Here is an 18,552-nt window from a genome sequence, read left to right as displayed (position 1 = left end):
TTTTTGGGATTTGGGGCGTTTTTTGGTGCTGTTTTTGGGGGATCCGGATGCGGCTCCCGGGCTGGGGGGGGGGGGGCTCAGAGGTGCAGGAATTCCGCCACGAAGACGAGCAGGATGCGGGTGAGATCCACGAGCGTCGGCGGGTGCAGGTTCCGCTCCGTGTCGTCGGCGGTGTGCCAGGCCGGCGGGAAGGGCAGCGGGATCAGGTGCAGCACCGGCACCCCTGCGGCACCAACGGGATAACCGGGTATTTGGGGTAGGGGGTATGGGATAGGGGGTATAGGGAATGGGATATGGGATATATGGGGTATGGGATATGGGACATGGGATTGGGATATCGGATATAGGATGTGGGACATGGGATATGGGATATAGAATATGGGATATAGGATATATGGGGTATGGGATATAGGGAATATGGGATATAGAATATGGGACATGGGATTGGGATATGGGATATAGGATGTGGGATATTGGATATGGGATATGAGATATGGGATATAGGATATGTGACACAGAATATGGGGTATGTGATATAGGATGTGGTATATAGGATATGGGGTATAGGATACAGGATATAGGATCTGGGATATAGGATATGGGATATAGGGATATGGGATATCAGATATGGGATACGGGATATGGGATATAGGATATGGGATACAGGATATGGTGTATGGAATATATGATACAGGATACGGGATACAGGATATGAGATACAGGATATGGGATAACGGGATATGGGATATAGAATATGGGATATAGGATACTGGGTACGGGATGTGGGACGTGGTACCCAGGCGCACCTCTCTGCAGGAAGGGGATGTGATCGTCCTCCACGGGCCCCGGGGCCGGGCTGAGGCGGAAGAAGGGGGGGTCCTGGGGGGTGGCGTGGAGCAGCCCCATGCGCCGCAGCCGCTGCTCTGGGGGAAGGGGGGAACGTGAGGTCTGAGACCCCTCCCCCCCCGTGCCCCACGTCCCCCCCAGGTCCTTCACCCCACACACAACCCCCCCCGATGCGCACCGATGTGGACGAGGCGCAGGAACCAGTGGTGGGTGCTTGGGAAGTGGCTGTGGATGGCGGGGTCCCGAGCGCCCAACAGGTCCAGCAGCACCAGCAGGCTCTGGGGACAGCAATGGGGCATCAGTGGGGGCAGCAATGGGGCATCAGTGGGGGCAGCAATGGGGTTGTCAAAGGGGACATTAATGGGGGATGTCAATGGGGACATTAATGGGGGATGGCAATGGGGCATCAGTGGGGGCAGCAATGGGGCATCAGTGGGGACAGCAATGGGGTTGTCAAAGGGGACATTAATGGGGGATGTCAATGGGGACATTAATGGGGGATGGCAATGGGGCATCAGTGGGGGCAGCAATGGGGCATCAGTGGGGGCAGCAATGGGGCATCAGTGGGGACAGCAATGGGGCATCAGTGGGGACAGCAATGGGGCATCAGTGGGGGCAGCAATGGGGCATCAGTGGGGACAGCAATGGGGTTGTCAACGGGGACATTAATGGGGGATGTCAATGGGGACATTAATGGGGGATGTCAATGGGGACATCAATGGGGGCAGCAATGGGTGTATCAATGGGGACGTCGATGGGGACATCAATGGGGATGTCAATGGGGACATTAATGGCAGATGTCAATGGGGACATCAATGGGGACAGCAGTGGGGATAGCAATGGGGACAGCAATGGGGGTGTCAATGAGGACATCAATGGGGACATGGCGACAGCAATGAGAGCATGGGGACATCAAGGAAAACACGGAGACATCAGCATGGGAACCCCACTTATGGCCATGGGGACACCAACAGCACCATGGGGACACCACTATGGCCACGGTGACACTGGCATGGCCATGGGGCCCCCCTTGTGCCCATAGGGACTCCCCTGTTCCTATAGGGACCCCCCTGTGCCCATAGGGACCCCACTAAGCCCACAGGGACCCCGGGCTCACGATGGCGCTGAGCTGGGTGCCGGGGCCGCCGCGGTGCCGCGTGGCTGCCATGCGCGCCGCCAGGTGCCGGGCCCCGTACAGGGAATCGGTGGCGCTCCAGGCCTCGAAGGCCTCCTCCCCATCCAGGAAGAGGAGCTGCAGCGTGGCCTCGGCGCCCTGCAGGGTAACAACGGGATAATGGGATAACGGGATGGGGGTTAACGGGATGGGGGATACGGGATAACGGGATGGGGGATGCGGGATAACGGGATGGGTTATAATGGGATAACAGGATGGGGGATAATGGGATAACTGGATGGGGGATAACGGGATGGGGGATAACGGGATGGGGGATAACGGGATAACGGGATGGGGGATAATGGGATAACGGGATGGGGGATAATGGGATGGGGGATAACGGGATGGGGGATACGGGATAATGGGATGGGAGATACGGGATGGGGGATACGCGATGTGGGACATGGGATCCCCAATATGGTACATGGGAATCCCACTGTAGCCCATTTCACCCTCATTATGGCCCATTTCACCCCATTATAACCCATAGGGACCTCATTATAACCCATTTCACCCCATTATAACGCATAGGGACACCACTGTAACCCATAAGGACACATTATATCCCATTTCACCCCATTATAACCCATAGGAACCGCATTATGTCCCATTTCAGCCCATTATAACCCATAAAGGCCCCATTATAACCCATAGGGGCCCCATTATAACCCATAGGAACCCCATTATCACCCATAGAGACCCCCTTATAACCCACTGCACCCCATTGCAGCCCATAGGGACCCCATTCTAACCCATAAGGACCCTATTCCAACCCATAGGGACGCCATTCTACCCCATAGGGAGCCCATTATACCCCTAGGGGACCCAACTCTGCCCCATGGGGCCCCCTCCCGGCGCCCACCTCATCCCGGGCGCGGCGCAGGGGCCGCTCGAGCGCTGCCGCCAGCTCGAGGATGGCGGCGCAGGGCGCAGCTGAGTCCACGGCGCCCACGAAGGGGGCGGCCGCCGGCAGCACCTTGGTGTCGTAGTGGCAGGCGAGGGCCAGGCGCCGCGCGGCGCCGGGGGCCGCCGTGGCCACCACGTTGGTGAAGGGGACGGGGCCCCGTGGCGTGGCCGCGGTGAAGGCGTCGAGCTCCACGTGCCAGCCCAGCGCCTCCAGGCAGGCGGTGATGTGCTGCGGGGCGTTAGGCAAGGGGGTCAGCGGGGTCATGGGGGGTCAGTGGGGGTCAATGGGGGTCAATGGGAGGCAATGGGGGTCAATGGGGGTCAACAGGGGTCAATGGGGGTCAATGAGGATCAATGGGGATCAATGGGGGTCAATGGGGGATCAATAGTGATCAATGGGGTCACTGGAGGTCAATGGGGGTCAATGGGTGTCAATGGGTGTCAATGGGGATCAATGGGTGTCAATGGGAGTCAACGGGTTCAACAAGGATCAATGGGGGTCAATGGGGATCAGTGGTGGACAAGTAGGGATCAACATCATCATCAGTGGATGTCAATGGGGATCAGTGGGGTCAATGGGGATAAACAGGTATCAATGGGCATCAATGGGTATCAATGGCAATCAATGGCGATCAATGTCTATCAATGGGGGATCAATGGGGATCAATAGGGATTAATGAGGACCATTAGGGGTCAATGGCAATCAATGGGCATCAGTGGATCCCAACGGATCAATGGGGATCAGTGGGGATCAGTGGAGGTCAATGGGCATTACCTGGCGCACGGCGCGGCTCCCCGGCCCCCCCGGCACCCGCTCCCGCAGGAAGGGCCTCAGGAAGCGCCGCTGGAGCCGGGATGGATCCAAACGCTCCAGGAGCTGCCGCAGGGACCGGTCCGAGGAGGGGGGGGGCACGGAGGGGGGGAGCTGGAACAGGGGCAAATGGGGAGGGGGTGGTTTGGGTGCCCCTATAACGGGGTGCGGGGGGGTCTGGGTGCTCCCATGATGGGGTCTGGGGGGGTCTGGGGGCCATTGGGGGGTCTGGGTGCCCCCATGATGTGGTCTGAGGGGATCTGGGGGCCATTGGGGGGTCTGGGGGCCATTGGGGGGGTCTGGGTACCCCCATGATGGGGTCTGAGGGGGTCTGGGGGCCATTGGGGGAGTCTGGGTGCCCCCATGATGGGGTCTAGAGGGTTCTGGGTGCCACTGTGGGGGTCTGGGTGCCACTGGGGGGATCTGGGTGCCCCCATGATGGGGTCTAGAGGGGTCTGAGGGCCACTGGAGGGTCTGGGTACCCCCATGATGGGGTCTAGAGGGGTCTGGGTGCCATTGGGGTCTGGGTGCCATGATGGGTGGGGGGGGTCTGGGTGCCTGGGTGGGTGCCACTGGGGGGGTCTGGGTGCCCCCATGATGGGGTCTAGAGGGGTCTGGGTGCCATTGGGGGGGTTTGGGTGCCCCCATGATGGGGTCTAGAGGGGTCTGAGTGCCATTGGGGGGGCCTGGGTGCCACTGGGGGGGTCTGGGTGCCCCCATGATGGGGTCTGGGGCTCGGGGGTTCTCAGGGATGTTGGGGTCCGTGGGGTCCCGATGGCGTCCGTGGGGTCCCGATGCCCCCCCCCCCCCGCTCACCGGGCCGCGGTCCCGCTCCCCCCGGGGCCAGGCGCTGTAGAGGAGCCCGGCGGCGGCCGCCAGCGCCAGCAGCGGCAGCAGCGGCCGCGGGCAGCGGCGGGGCCGGGGGCAGAGCCCGGCAGCGGCCACCGCGACCGGGACCGGGACCGGGGCGGGCCCCGAACCCGCGGCCCGCGGGCGGCGGGACCCTGCGGCGCCCTTCCGCATGGCGAGGGGCGGGGCCAGCGGGAGACGGGGCCGCCGCGGATTGGGCGATGGGGAGGGCTCGGACCCGCCCCCTTCTGGTCCGCGAGCGGCGCGCCCGGAGCCTGGGCGGAGCGGCGTCGGTGTGATGTCATGGGCAACGTGTGACGTCACGGTGACGGGGGGGGTGTCCCCGATATGATGTCACCGGCACCCTCCATAGGGTTATTGCTATGGGGCCAGCATCCTCCATAGGGTTATTGCTATGGGGCCATCACCCTCCATAGTATTATTGCTATGGGGCCAGCATCCTCCATGGGGTCACTGCTATGGGGCCAGCGTCCTCCATAGGGATATTGCTATGGGGCGAGCAACCTCCGTAGGGTTATTGCTATGGGGCCAGCATCCTCCATAGGGTTATTGCTATGGGGCCAGCATCCTCCATAGGGTTATTGCTATGGGGCCAGCATCCTCCATAGGGATATTGCTATGGGGCGAGCACCCTCCATAGGGTTATTGCTATGGGGCCAGCATCCTCCATAGGGATATTGCTATGGGGCCAGCACCCTCCATGAAGCCATTAAGCATCCTCCGTGGGGCAATTGCTATGGGCCCAGCACCCGCCATGGGGCCAGCATCCTCCATAGGGTTATTGCTGTGGGGCCAGCATCCTCAATAGGGTCACTGCTATGGGGTGAGCATCCTCCATAGGGTTATTGCTATGGGGCCAGCATCCTCCATATGGTTATTGCTATGGGGCCAGCATCCTCCATAGGGATATTGCTATGGGGCCAGCATCCTCCATAGGATCATTGTCTTTGGGCCAGCACCCTCCATAGCATCATTGCTAAGAGGCCAACACCCTCCATAGGGTCAGTGCTATAGGGGAAGCACCCTCCATAGGGTCACTGCCATGGGGCCAGCGCCCTCTATGAGGCCATTACCATGAGGCCAGCATCCACCATGGGGTCATCACCATGGGACCATAGGGTCATTGCCATGGGTCCAGGACCCTCCATTGGTCCAGCACCTTCTGTAGGATCATTGCCATGGGGCCAGCATCCTCCATGGGGTCATTGCCATGGGTCCAGCACCCTCCATGGGTCCAGCACCTTCTGTAGGATCATTGCCATGGGGCCAGCATCCTCCATGGGGTCATCACCACAGGGCCAGCATCCTTCATGGCGCCAGCATCCCCACCCCCATGCCAAACTGACCCCCCCCGGCATTTCCACACCAAAATCGCTCTTTTTGGTTTTCATTTTCTTTTCTTCCTCCTCCATCACCCCAACCCCTCGCCCCCCCCCCCCCTCCCCCGGACCCCCCCATTCCCCCCCCCTCCCCCTTCACCTCCCATCGTCACGCCGCGGCGCCGGATGCACCCAGTGGTTATCGTGCAGCCCCACGCGGCAGCCCGGCGCCTCCTTGTCGGGCCGGCGGCAGCACATCCAATAGGAGCGGCCGTAGGGCAGGTCGTGGTGGTAGGGCTTGGGGTGCCAGCGGCACAGCGACACGTCCCCCTTCTCGTAGCGCTTGCGGCACTGCTTGCAGGGGTCGTCGCGGTAGAGCGGGTCCCGGGTCCACCGCGAGTCGGTGGCGCGGACGCCGAAGGTCTCGATGAGGGACTTGAAGTAGTGGCAGGAGCACTTGAGGGCGGCCAGCGCCTGGGTGGGCAGGTAGCTGAAGATCTTCACCATGACGTGCTCCGGCAGCAGCAGCATGTACTGCCGCGGCTCCAGCAGGCGCTGGATCTTGAACCGGATCTCCAGGAAGTCATGGGACACGTGGCGGTACAAGCGGCACAGCGACGGGTCGGCTGCCGACGACACCGCCTCCGGGTCCGGTGCCGCCGCCGCCGCCGGTTCGTCGGCGATGGGGAAGAGGAAGAGCTGCCCCGGTGGCGGCGGCGGCGGCGGGGAGGGCTCGTCCTTGGGTGCCGCCGGCAGCCGCACCGTCTCCTCTGTCACCTGCTTGGCGCTGTCCTTGCCATAGAACACGCACTGGTCCACGACGCCGGTCACCACCACGTCCACGTGAAAGCCGGCAGCACAATCCCGCCCCGGCGCCGCCTCCGCCGAGCCCTCGCACGTGTCCGCCTTGGCCGACGGTGACGCCGCACCCTCGCCGCGCGCCGCGGTGCTGGCATCGCCGTCCCCACCATCGCCCTTGGGCCCGGCGGCGGCCAGGAGCAGCTCCACGTTGGTGGGGAGCACGTCCCGGGAGGGGCTGATCAACCGGTACAGGTCGCACGTGATCTTGTCCTTGGCGCGGCCGCCGGTGCCGGTGCCGCTCACGAACACACAGCCGGGCCGGGCGGCACCGCCAGGATCGGGGCCGGCGGCGGGGCCGGCGCGGGGCTCGCGGCCGCTGGCAATGCGGAAGGCGATGCGGACCTCGCCGGGCGCCGCCGGGGCCGCTGCCGCGGTGCATTCAGCGCCAGGCCGGCACAAGCCGTTGGGCCTGGCGGCGCCATCGCGGTGCCGCGACTCGAAGTGGGCGACGGCCTCGGCCACGCGGCTGCAGTCGGCGGCGCTTGGCGCTTTGGCGTCGCCGGCCGGCGCCTCCAGCAGCACCGGGGGGAAGCTCTGCAGCGCCAGCGCCGCGCGCTGCTCCACCAGCGCCACCATCTCCGCCACCGACACCAGCTCGGGCGCCTCAGCCGCCTCCTCGCCGGCGCCCACCGCGCTCACCTTGGCCTTGACGGGCTCGTGGCAGCGCCGGCGCCGCTTGGCTTTGGAGCTGCCGCTGCCCCAGTTGCCCTTCACCTTCATGGTGCTGGCGCGGGCGCCGCACTGGTGCGCCACGAAGAAAGCCACCTTCTCCTTGGTGTTGCCGGGCTTGATGACGTACCACGTGTCCAGCAGCACCCGGCCCTCCTCCGACGCTGGCGTTGGCGGTGCCGGCGGTGCCGCGGCGGCAGGCTCTGCAGTGCCGGTGCCGGTGCCGGGCGGCGGCGTGTTCTCGGTGTGGCGGCAGGAGGGGCTGAAGGGTTTCTTGGCGCTGCCGGGACCGGCGCATGGCTTGTTCTGGCTGTAGGTGCCGAAGGGCCGCGGGCACCAGAGCTGCAGCTGCGGGAAGGCGTTGGGCTCCATCAGGGCTGCATGGCACTGCTGGGGCAGCCGCCGCGGCGCCGGCGCTGCCGGGAGGAGAGCGCTGTTAGCGAGGATGCTGGGGCCGCTATGGGGCTGCTAGGGGGCTGATGGGGTCAGTATGGGGCTAGTATGAGGTTGATGGGGCTGGTATGGGGCCAGCATGGACCCCCTATGGGGCTGGTGGGACGAGAATGGACATGCTATAGAGCTTGTGGGACCAATATGGACCCAATATGGGGCTGGTGGCATGAGAATGGACAAGCTATGGTGCTGGTGGGACCAGTATGGACCCATATGGTGCTGGTGGGGCTGGTGGGATCAGTATGGACCCATATGAAGCTGGTGGGACCAGTATGGATCCACTATGGGGCTGGTGGGACCACTGTGGACCCACTATGGGGCTGGTGGGACCAGTATGGACCCATATGGTGCTGGTGGGACCATGGACCCACTGTGGGGCTGGTGGGATCAGTATGGACCCATATGAAGCTGGTGGGACCAGTATGGATCCACTATGGGGCTGGTGGGACCACTGTGGACCCACTATGGGGCTGGTGGGACCAGTATGGACCCATATGGTGCTGGTGGGACCAGTATGGACCCACTGTGGGGCTGGTGGGATCAGTATGGACCCATATGAAGCTGGTGGGACCAGTATGGATCCACTATGGGGCTGGTGGGACCACTGTGGACCCACTATTGGGCTGGTGGGACCAGTATGGACCCATATGAAGCTGGCGGGACCAGTATGGATCCACTATGGGGCTGGTGGGACCACTGTGGACCCGCTATGGGGCTCGTGAGACCAGAATGGACCCCCGGTGTGGCTGGTGGGACAGAATGGACCCAATATGGGGCTGGCAGGACCAGAATGAAGCCCCTATGGGGCTGGTGGGACCAGCAAGGACCCTCTATGGGGCTGTGGGTCCCGCTGTGGGTCCCATAGGGTGACCCCAATGCCCCCCCATGCTTTGCACACGCCCCCCACGCCCCGCCCCCGGCCTCGCCCTCACCCCAAGCCCCGCCCCCTCACCGCACCTTGCCCTTAAAGCGCCCGCGGCGCGACCGGCGCCAGGCCCCGCCCCTCGCCTGCTGCCACGCCCCCTTAACCACCGCGCCGGCCAATCAGGCAGCCGCGTTCGGGCCATGCCCATATATAGACGGCGGCAGCGAAGTGGCCCGAGGGGGCGCGGCCGGAGCCCGCGGGGGGCGTGGCCGGCGCTTAGGGAGGCGTGGCCAGCGCTGAGGGGGCGTGGTCACGTGTCGCCACCCGCCCCGGTCCCGCATGGGCCCGGCCGGTGCCACCGGCCCCGCACCGGGGGGGGGGGGGGGGGGCGGGGGGGGGGCGGGGCCCCGGGAACCCCGGGGGGGGGGGGGGGGGGGGGGGCCGGGCCTGCGGGGACCCCCCTCCCCCCTCCCCGAGCGCCGTCCCCGGGCCCAGCGGCCGGTACCGAGCGCGGCGGCCGGGCCCGCCCCCGCCCCCCCCCCCCCCGCCCCCGGGCCCCGGGCCCCGCCCGGTGCCGCCGCCCCTCCCCCGCTCACCGGGCAGGTGCCGGGCGCGGCCGCTCCGCCTTCCCCGCGCCGCTTCCGGGGTGCGCCCCCCCCCGCGCCTGCGCACAGCGGCCCCGCAGCGCGCCTGCGCCGCCGCGGAGGGGACGATGGGAGTTGTAGTCCGATGGACGGGGGAGGAGGTGGAGACTCCGCGCATGCGCGATGAGCATAAGGCATCCTAATGCGTCCCGACGCATCCCAACGCATCCCAATGCATCCTAACGCATCCCCATGTATCCCAACGCATCCCAACGCATCCCAATGCGTCCCAATGGATCCCAATGCATCCCAACGCATCCCAACGCATCCCAGTGCATCCCAATGTATCCCAGCGCATCCCCATGTATCCCAACGCATCCCAATGCAACCCAACGCATCCCAATGCATCCTAACGCATCCCAATGCGTCCCAATGGATCCCAATGCATCCCAACGTATCTCAACAGATCCCAACACATCTCAACGCATCCCAATGCATCCCACTGCCTCCCAATGTATCCCAATGCATCCTAACGCATCCCCATGTATCCCAACGCATCCCAATGCGACCCAATGCATCCCAATGCATCCTAACGCATCTCAATGGATCCCCAAAGCATCTCAACGCATCCCAACACTTCCCAGCATATCACAGTGCATCCCAATGCATCCCAGTCCATCGCAATGTATCCCAGTGCATCCTAACGCATCCCAATGCATCCCAAGTATCTCAACGCATCCCAATGCATCTCAACGCATCCCAACACTTCCCAACGCATCCCAGTGCATCCAAATGCATCCCAACTCATCCCAGCGCATCCCAGTGCATCCCAACACATCCCAATGCATCTCAATGAATCCCAACACATCCCAACACATCCTAAAGCATCCCAGTGCATCCCAATGCAACCCAACCCATCCCAGTGCATCCCAACGCATCCCAGTGCCCCCTCCCCGTTCATTCCACTGCACTCTCAGCGCCACCACCTGTATTTTTAGGGTTCAGACCTGGGGACCCCCCCCGAGACCCCCCCCCAGCACCCAGAGGTGTCATGGACCCCCCCTCCACCCCACCCAGCACCCAAAGGTGTCATGGACCCCCCTCCAACCCCCCCAGCACCCAAAGGTGTCAGGGACCCCCCTCAACCCCCCCAGCACCCAAAGGTGTCAGGGACCCCCCTCCAACCCCCCCAGCACCCAAAGGTGTCAGGGACCCCCCTCCAACCCCCCCAGCACCCAAAGGTGTCAGGGACCCCCCTCCAACCCCCCCAGCACCCAGAGGTATCAGGGACCCCCCTCAACCCCCCCCAGCACCCAAAGGAGTCGGGGACCCCCTCTCCACCCCCGTCCAGCACCCCAAGACCCCCCCCAAGGCATCGGGCCCCCCCCAGGACCCCCACAGCACCCAAAGGTGTCAGGGACCCCCCCTCCACCCCCCCAAGACCCCCCCAAAGGCCACGTAGCGGCGGGACCCCCCCGGCGGGACCCCACCCCCAAAGTATGGGGACCCCCCCAAGACCCCCTCCCCCCACAGTCCATGGGGCCCCCCCCATCCCCGCTGCCCCCCTCCCCCCCCTCAGCAGACGCTCTCGGCGCCCTCCTGCCCCCCGGTCCCGGGGGGGGGCGGTGGTCGCTGCCCCCCCACGGCCACGTAGCGGCGGGACCCGAGGGGGGGGGCCCGGGGGGGGCGGCGGGGGGCGGCGAGGCGGCAGCGCTGCCACCAGCGGCGCACCTCGGCCTGCACCTGAGGCACAGCGCCGCGCAGCGTCCGAACGGGGAACGGCAGCGTCCGAACGGGAGCGGCAGCGTTAGAACGGGAACGGCAGCGTTAGAACGGGCAACGGCAGCGTTAGAACGGGGAACGGCAGCGTCCGAACGGGCAACGGCAGCGTTAGAACGGGGAACGGCAGCGTCCGAAAGGGAACGGCATCGTTAGAACGGGGAACGGCAGCGTTAGAACGGGGAACGGCAGCGTTAGAACGGGGAACGGCAGCGTTAGAACGGGAACGGCAGCGTTAGAACGGGAACGGCAGCGTTAGAACGGGGAACGGCAGCGTCCGAACGGGAACGGCAGCGTCCGAACGGGGAACGGCAGCGTTAGAACGGGGAACGGCAGCGTCAGGACGGGGAACGGCAGCGTTAGAACGGGGAACGGCAGCGTTACAATGGGCAACGGGGAACGTTACAACGGGGAACGGCAGGGAACGACAGCCTCACGACAGGACACGACACGGACCCCTCCCCCCCGTAGCACCCCAGTACCTCACCTCCTTGTTCACGAAGCAGTAGAGGACGCTGACAACAAGGCCCTGAGGGGGTGGGGTATATCGCGATATATCGTGAACACCCGCCATTGCAAGAGCCACCCCTCCATCGCACCCCCAATGGCCATTCATGTGTCATATCCCATAACCCATACCCCATATCCCATATTCCAGATCCCAAAACCCATATCCCACACCCCATATCTCATACCCTATATCCCATATCCCAAATCCCACATCCCATACCCCATATCCCATACCCCATACCCCATACCCCATATCCCATACCCCATACCCCATATCCCGTACCCCATACCCCATATCCCGTACCCCATATCCCATACCCCATACCCCATATCCCATATCCCATAACCCATATCCCATATCCCATACCCCATATCCCATATCCTGTATCCCATACCCCATATCCCATATCCCATACCCCATACCCCATATCCCGTACCCCATACCCCATATCCCATACCCCATATCCCATACCCCATACCCCTTACCCCACACCCCACACCCCATACACCATACCCCATACCCCATATCCCATACCCCATATCCCATATCCCATACCCCATACCCCATATCCCATATCCCATACCCCATATCCCATACCCCATACCCCATATCACATACCCCATCCCCATACCCCATACCCGGTACCCCACCCCCTGTACCCCACCCCGTATCCTCCTCCGTGCCTGGGACGAGGACAGCAGCACTTGCAGGCAGAGCCGCGCCAGGCGCAGGGACCCCCCCCCGGGCCCGTCCCCAGCCAAGGCAAAGGCGACTTCGTGCACCCCCAGCAGCGGGATCAGCGTCAGCGTGGACCGGGCCAGCCTGGGGGGGGGACACGACACGATGGGGACCCCGGGGGGGCGACGGGGACCCCCCCAAGGAGGACATGGATGGAGATGGGGACCCCGATGTTCTCACTGACCCCAATGCCCCCACCTGACCCCAGTGTCCCCACATGACTCCAGTGTCCTCACCTGACCCTGCTGTCCCCATGTGACCCCAATGTCCTCACCTGACCCTGCTGTCCCATGTGACCCCAATGTCCTCACCTGACCGCACTGTCCTCACCTGATCCTGCTGTCCCCACATGACCCCAATGTCCTCACCTGACCACACTGTCCTCATCTGATCCTGCTGTCCCCACATGACCCCAATGTCCTCACCTGACCGCACTGTCCTCACCTGATCCTGCTGTCCCCACATGACCCCAATGTCCTCACCTGACCACACTGTCCTCACGTGACCCCGCTGTCCTCGCCTGACCGCGCTGTCCTCACCTGACCCCAATGTCCCATGTGACCCCGCTGTCCTCACCTGACCACGCTGTCCCCACGTGACCCCGCTGTCCTCACCTGACCCTGGTGTCCCCACGTGACACTTGGTGCGCCCGGACCTTGGCCACGAGGATGCGGACGATGCGGATGAAGACCACAAAGTTCACCTGAGGACATGGAGGCAGCGGCCGTGACACCCCCCTGGCCCCTAGCACAGCCCCCCCATGGCCCCCCCATAGCCCCCCATGGCCCCCCCGTCCCCCCATGACCCCCCTATGCCCCCCCATGTCCCCAATATCCCCCCACATGTCCCCCCATATATCCCCTCCATATCCCCTCCATGTCCCCCCATGTCTCCCCCATAATATCCCCCCGATGTCCCCCCATATTCCCCCCATATCCCCCCCATACCCCCCCCATGTACCCTCGTATCCATCCCCATGTCCCCCCCCGTCCCCCCACCCACCGCCACGGCCGCCAGGATGGGGCACCGGATGATCCACCACACGGCCGCCTTCTCGTTCCTCTCCCAGCAGCTGCCATGGGGCCCGGTCACCCCCGTTGGGGACCCCGAGGAGCCAAGGGGGGGGGGGGCATGGAAAGGGGGGTGGGGGGGGGGTCTGGGGGCCTCACCCCTCATTCTCGTAGAGGTACCGCACCACCACCCATGGCACCACAAAGAGCAGGGGGGCACCTGCAGGGGAGGAGGTGGTGGGGATGTGGGCTACGGGATCTAGGGATATAGGTATGGGATATGGGATATAGGGTATGGGATATGGGGTGTGGGATCTAGGGGTATGGGATATGGGATATGGGGTATGGGATTTGGGGTATGGGGCATGGGGTATGGGATATGGGATATGGGGTAGGAGATATGGGATATGGGGTATGGGGTATGGAATATGGGATATGGGATATAAGGGTATGGATTATGGGAAATTGGGTATGGGATATGGGATATAGGGATATGGGATATGCAATATGGGATATAGGGATCTGGGATATAGGGATATGGGATATAGGGATATGGGATATGGGATATGGGATACAGGCATACGAGACATGGCATATGGCATATGGGGTATGAGGTATGGGATATGGGATATAAGGATATAGGATATGGGATATAAGGATATGGGATCTGGGATATAGGGATATGGGATATAAGGATATGGGATATGGGATATAGGACATGGGTTATAAGGATATGGGATATGGGATATGGGTTATGGGATATAGGGATCTGGGATATAGGGATATGGGATGTGGGATATGGGTTATGGGATATGGGATCTGGGATATGGGATGTGGGATGTGGGATATAAGGATATGGGATATGGGTTATGGGATATAGGGATCTGGGATATGGGATGTGGGATGTGGGATGTGGGACCCGGGGCTCACCCCACCCGAGGAGCAGGAATGCCGGCAGGCAGCGCTCTCCGGAGAAGGCCGCCAGCACCAGCAGCTTGTGCAGGAAGAGCCCCTCTGCCAGCAGCCACCCGTAGTTGGCTCCCACGCAGTACTGGGTGACGGCCTGGGCCAGGCGGCACCCGGCCACCGCCTGCACCGGGACGGCCCCGGGACAGCGCCATGGGGGGGGAGCAGGGGGGGCAATGGGGACCGAGCTCCCCCCCCCCCCCCCGTTGTGTCCCGTATCCCGCTGCATCCCAGCATCCCCCCCCGCCCTTTGGTACCCTCCGCACCTCGAGGCGCAGCCCCTGCAGCGGGTGCGCGCTCCCGGCTGCCAGGCGGCGCTGCAGGAGCGCGTCCCGGGTGAGGATGGAGCCGGCGCGGAGCACGAAGGACACGAAGAGGTTGGCGTGGATGAAGTTGCGGGTGCAGCGCAGGCGCCTGGGCAGCACCGGGGGGGGGTGGAGGGGGTGGTATCGCCCCATAGCGGGGGGGTCACATCACCATGTGCGCCCATCACTATGGGTGTACCCATCACCATGTGCGCCCATCACTATGGGTGTCCCCATCACCATGTGCGCCCATCACTATGGGTGTCCCCATCACCATGTGTGCCCATCACTATGGGTGTCCCCATCACTATGGGTGTCCCCATCACCATGTGTGCCCATCACTATGGGTGTACCCATCACCATGGATGCCCATCCCTATGGGTATCCATCACTATGGGTGCCCATCACTATGGATGTCCCCATCACCATGTGCGCCCATCACTATGGGTGTCCCCATCACCATGTGTGCCCATCACTATGGGTATCCATCACTATGGGTGCCCATCACTATGGGTGTCCCCATCACCATGTGTGCCCATCACTATGGGTGTACCCATCACCATGGATGCCCATCCCTAAGGGTATCCATCACTATGGGTGCCCATCACTATGGGTGCCCCCATCACAGGGGGTACCCCATCACTATGGGTGCCCATCACCATGGGTATCCATCACTGTGGGTGTCATCATCACTATGGGTGCCCATCACTATGGGTGTCCATCACCATGGGTGTCCACCACCATGGGTATCCATCACTAGGGGTGTCCCCATCACTTTGGTTGCCCACCACTATGGGTGCCCATAGCTATGGGTACCCCATCACTATAGATGCCCATCACTATGGGTGTCCCCATCACTATGGGTGTCCATCACTACGGGTGCAGGTCGGTACCTGAAGAGCAGCAGCAGCAGCAGCGCCAGGACCAGGGCGACGAGGGACAGGGAGTACCCGACGGTGTAAAGCAGCCGGAGCTGCTCCAGCAGCCAGGCCTGGCGCTGCGGGACAGCACCGGCACCGGGGCCGTGGGTCCATGGGGCAGGGACCAGGGGACACGATCCAGCACCATAGGAACACAGCACGGAGTTAATGGCATGGGATGGAGGGGCACAGGATGGGATGGAGGAGCACAGGGTGGGATGCAGGAGCACGGGATGGGATGGAGGAGCACAGGGTGGGATGCAGGAGCACGGGATTGGATAGAGGAGCACAGGATGGGATGCAGGAGCACGGGATTGGTTGGAGGAGCACACACGGGGTGATGGCACCCGCAGAGCCCGGGACCTGGCACAGCGCACGGCACAGCTTGACATGGACCAACGCAGCGCAGAGCTGCACGCTCCGGCGCATCCCAGCATCCCCCCGTTCATCCCACGCTGCCTCATCCCAGCGCATCCCGGCTCATCCCAGCACGGGGCACGGCAGCGTGACACAGCCCAGCCCGGCACCTCCACCTTGTGCCGGCACACCATAGCCCCCCATAGACCCCATAGCCTCCCATAGAACCCCACACCATCCCCAGAGCCCACATACCCCCCATATCCCCGTAGCCCCCATACCCCTCATAGCCCCCATACCCCCCATAACCCCCATAGCCCTCATAACCCCCATAGCCCCCCATACCCCCATAGACCAATAGCCCCCCATAGCACTCATACCCCGAACAGACACTCATACCCTCAAAAGCCCCATACCCCCATAACCCCCATAGCCCCCATAACCCCCATAGCCCCCTATAGCCCCCATAGACCAATAGCCCCCCATAGCCCTCATACCCCGAATAGACACTCATACTCTCAAAAGCCCCATACCCCCTCATACCGCCCATACCCCCCATAGTCCCCATAGCCCCCCATAGCCCCCATACTCCCCAAAGCCCCCATGCCCCCCATAGCCCCCATAGCCCCCCATAGCCCCCATAACCCCATAGCCCCCCATAACCCCCATAGCCCCCCATATATCCCCCATAACACCCATAGCTAGCCCCCATACCCCCCCCCCATAGCCCCCATCCCCATACCCCCAATAGCCCCATACTCCCCATATCCCCCTATATCCCCCATAGCCCACATACCCCTCCCATAGCCCCCCATAGCCCCCATACCTGCAGCGGCTGCTCGGGTGCGGGGTCCTCGCACTGTCCATGGTCCTGCCACGGCCGCCCGGTGCCGTCGCTGACCCAGCGCCCGTCGGGGCCGCAGCGCCGGAACACGAACCCCCCCTGCACTGTGCCCGGTGTCACCCCGCGGGGCTGCCCCATAGATGTGACCCCCATCTGCCCCCACCTTCCTGCCCCCCATCTCCCCCTGTGTACCTCGGTGGTGCCAGGGCAGGTAGGGGGGGCAGGGGACGCTGGCGGTACTGTTGGGGGCCGCATCCCCCCAGCATGCGTAGAGGTCGAAGCTGCGGTTGCAGACGGGCCCTGGGGGGGGCTGGGAGTCAGAGGGGGGGTGGGGGGCACCTTGACCTCCCCCCCCATTGCCGGGGCTCACCAGGGGCAGGGGGGTCGAGGCGCAGGTGCTGCTCGCAGGCCTGGCGGTACCGGAGCCACGCGGCGAGGGTGGCGTGGGCAGAGCGGTCCTGTGGGACACAGGGATGGAGGCATTGGGATGGAGCCATGGGGATGGAGCCATGGGGATGGAGCCATGGGGATGGAGCCATGGGGATGGAGCCATGGGGATGGAGCCATTGGGATGGAGTCCTGGGGATGAAGCCATGGGGATGGAGCCATTGGGATGGAGTCCTGGGGATGAAGCCATTGGGATGAAGCCATTGGGATGGAGCCATTGGGATGGAGGCATTGGGATGGAGGCATGGGGATGGAGCCATGGGGATGGAGCCACGGGGATGGAGGCATTGGGATGGAGGCATTGGGATGGAGGCATTGGGATGGAGTCCTGGGGATGGAGCCATTGGGATGGAGGCATTGGGATGGAGCCATGGGGATGGAGGCATTGGGATGGAGCAATTGGGATGGAGCCATTGGGATGGAGGCATTGGGATGGAGGCACTAGGGATGGAGCCATTGGGGGTGTAGCCATTGGGATGAAGCCATTAGGATGGACACATGGGGATGGAGCCATTGGGATGGAGGCATGGGGATGGAGCCATTGGGATGGAGCCATTGGGGATGGTGCCATGGGGCCACCGCCGTAGGGACACCCCTTGGGGGCATAGATGCACACTTGGGGGTCCCGGCTCTCACCTCAGCCCCACGCAGGACCCGGTGGAGCAGGGAGGGGGCCATTGCCCAGTGCCCCATGGCAACAGCTCCTGCGAGGGGTCAGCACCATGGGGATGGGGGAGCAGCACCACGTGTCCATTGTGCCCCCCCCCCGACCCCCCAATGGCCTGTGCCCCCCATGTTCCGGTGCCCCCCAAATCCCTCATTCCCCCCCATATCCTTTATCCCCCCCATATCCCTCATTCCCCCCAATATCCCTTATCCCTCCCTATATCCCTCATCCCCCCCATATCCGTTATCCCTCCCCATATCCCTTATCCCCCCCCGTATCCCTAGTGACCCCCCCATCCCTTGTCCCCTCCTCATCCCTTATCACCCCCTTTGTCCCCCCCATGTCCCGGTCCCCCCCCCGGACCCCCCCGGTCCCCGGTACCTGCTCCTGGCTGGGCTCCGCAGCCCTCGGGGCACCGGCACCGGCGGCACCGCCCCGGGATGGGCGGGGGACGGGAGGGGGGGGGGGTTTGGTGGAGCAACGTGACCCGGGGCGGGGGGGCACCCGGCAGGGTCCCATTGTCATTATGGGGGTGCCATTGTCACTATGGGAACCCCATTGTCACTATGGGGGTGCCAGCATCACTTTGGGGGTCCTATTGTCACTATGGGAACCCCATTGTCACTATGGGGGTGCCAGCATCACTTTGG

At 63.5% G+C, this 18,552-nt stretch overlaps 3 protein-coding genes across 4 annotated transcripts; all 3 read right to left on the bottom strand.

The window, feature by feature from the left end:
* Position 1: 1 nt before the first annotated feature.
* QPCTL (glutaminyl-peptide cyclotransferase like) lies at positions 2-4,763 on the bottom strand. 2 transcript variants are annotated; one of them, XM_062638608.1, is made up of 7 exons: positions 4,554-4,763; positions 3,702-3,851; positions 2,883-3,155; positions 1,964-2,119; positions 1,025-1,124; positions 807-923; positions 2-223 (listed from the first exon to the last, which is right to left on the bottom strand). In XM_062638608.1, the coding sequence occupies exons 1-7, from the start codon at positions 4,758-4,760 to the stop codon at positions 78-80; spliced, it is 1,149 nt and encodes a 382-aa protein (XP_062494592.1). In that variant the 5' UTR covers positions 4,761-4,763; the 3' UTR covers positions 2-77. The 2 variants fall into 2 exon arrangements, with proteins under 2 accessions (XP_062494592.1, XP_062494593.1); XM_062638609.1 differs by lacking the exon at positions 3,702-3,851.
* A 1,319-nt stretch (positions 4,764-6,082) lies between these two features.
* FBXO46 (F-box protein 46) lies at positions 6,083-9,536 on the bottom strand. Its single transcript, XM_062638605.1, has 2 exons — positions 9,371-9,536; positions 6,083-7,872 (listed from the first exon to the last, which is right to left on the bottom strand). Exons 1-2 carry the CDS (start codon positions 9,534-9,536, stop codon positions 6,083-6,085), a joined length of 1,956 nt encoding a protein of 651 aa, XP_062494589.1.
* A 1,397-nt stretch (positions 9,537-10,933) lies between these two features.
* On the bottom strand, positions 10,934-18,534 carry LOC134174054 (gastric inhibitory polypeptide receptor-like). The gene is given in 14 exon segments (XM_062638610.1): positions 10,934-11,101; positions 11,625-11,666; positions 12,332-12,470; positions 13,001-13,089; positions 13,389-13,458; positions 13,556-13,616; positions 14,327-14,486; positions 14,629-14,776; positions 15,561-15,664; positions 16,771-16,897; positions 16,899-17,088; positions 17,159-17,246; positions 17,872-17,939; positions 18,284-18,534. Coding segments are annotated over 13 exon segments (1,443 nt in total). The 5' UTR covers positions 17,929-17,939; positions 18,284-18,534.
* Between the last annotated feature and the right edge of the window lie 18 nt (positions 18,535-18,552).

The sequence above is a fragment of the Pezoporus occidentalis genome, unplaced genomic scaffold (genome assembly GCF_034315485.1).
Source record: "Pezoporus occidentalis ecotype Australia unplaced genomic scaffold, CSIRO_AGI_Poc_V1 ctg575, whole genome shotgun sequence".
NCBI classification, from domain to species: Eukaryota; Metazoa; Chordata; class Aves; order Psittaciformes; family Psittacidae; genus Pezoporus; species Pezoporus occidentalis.
Note: the sequence above shows the minus strand (reverse complement) of the source record. Positions and strands in the feature narration are given on the sequence as shown.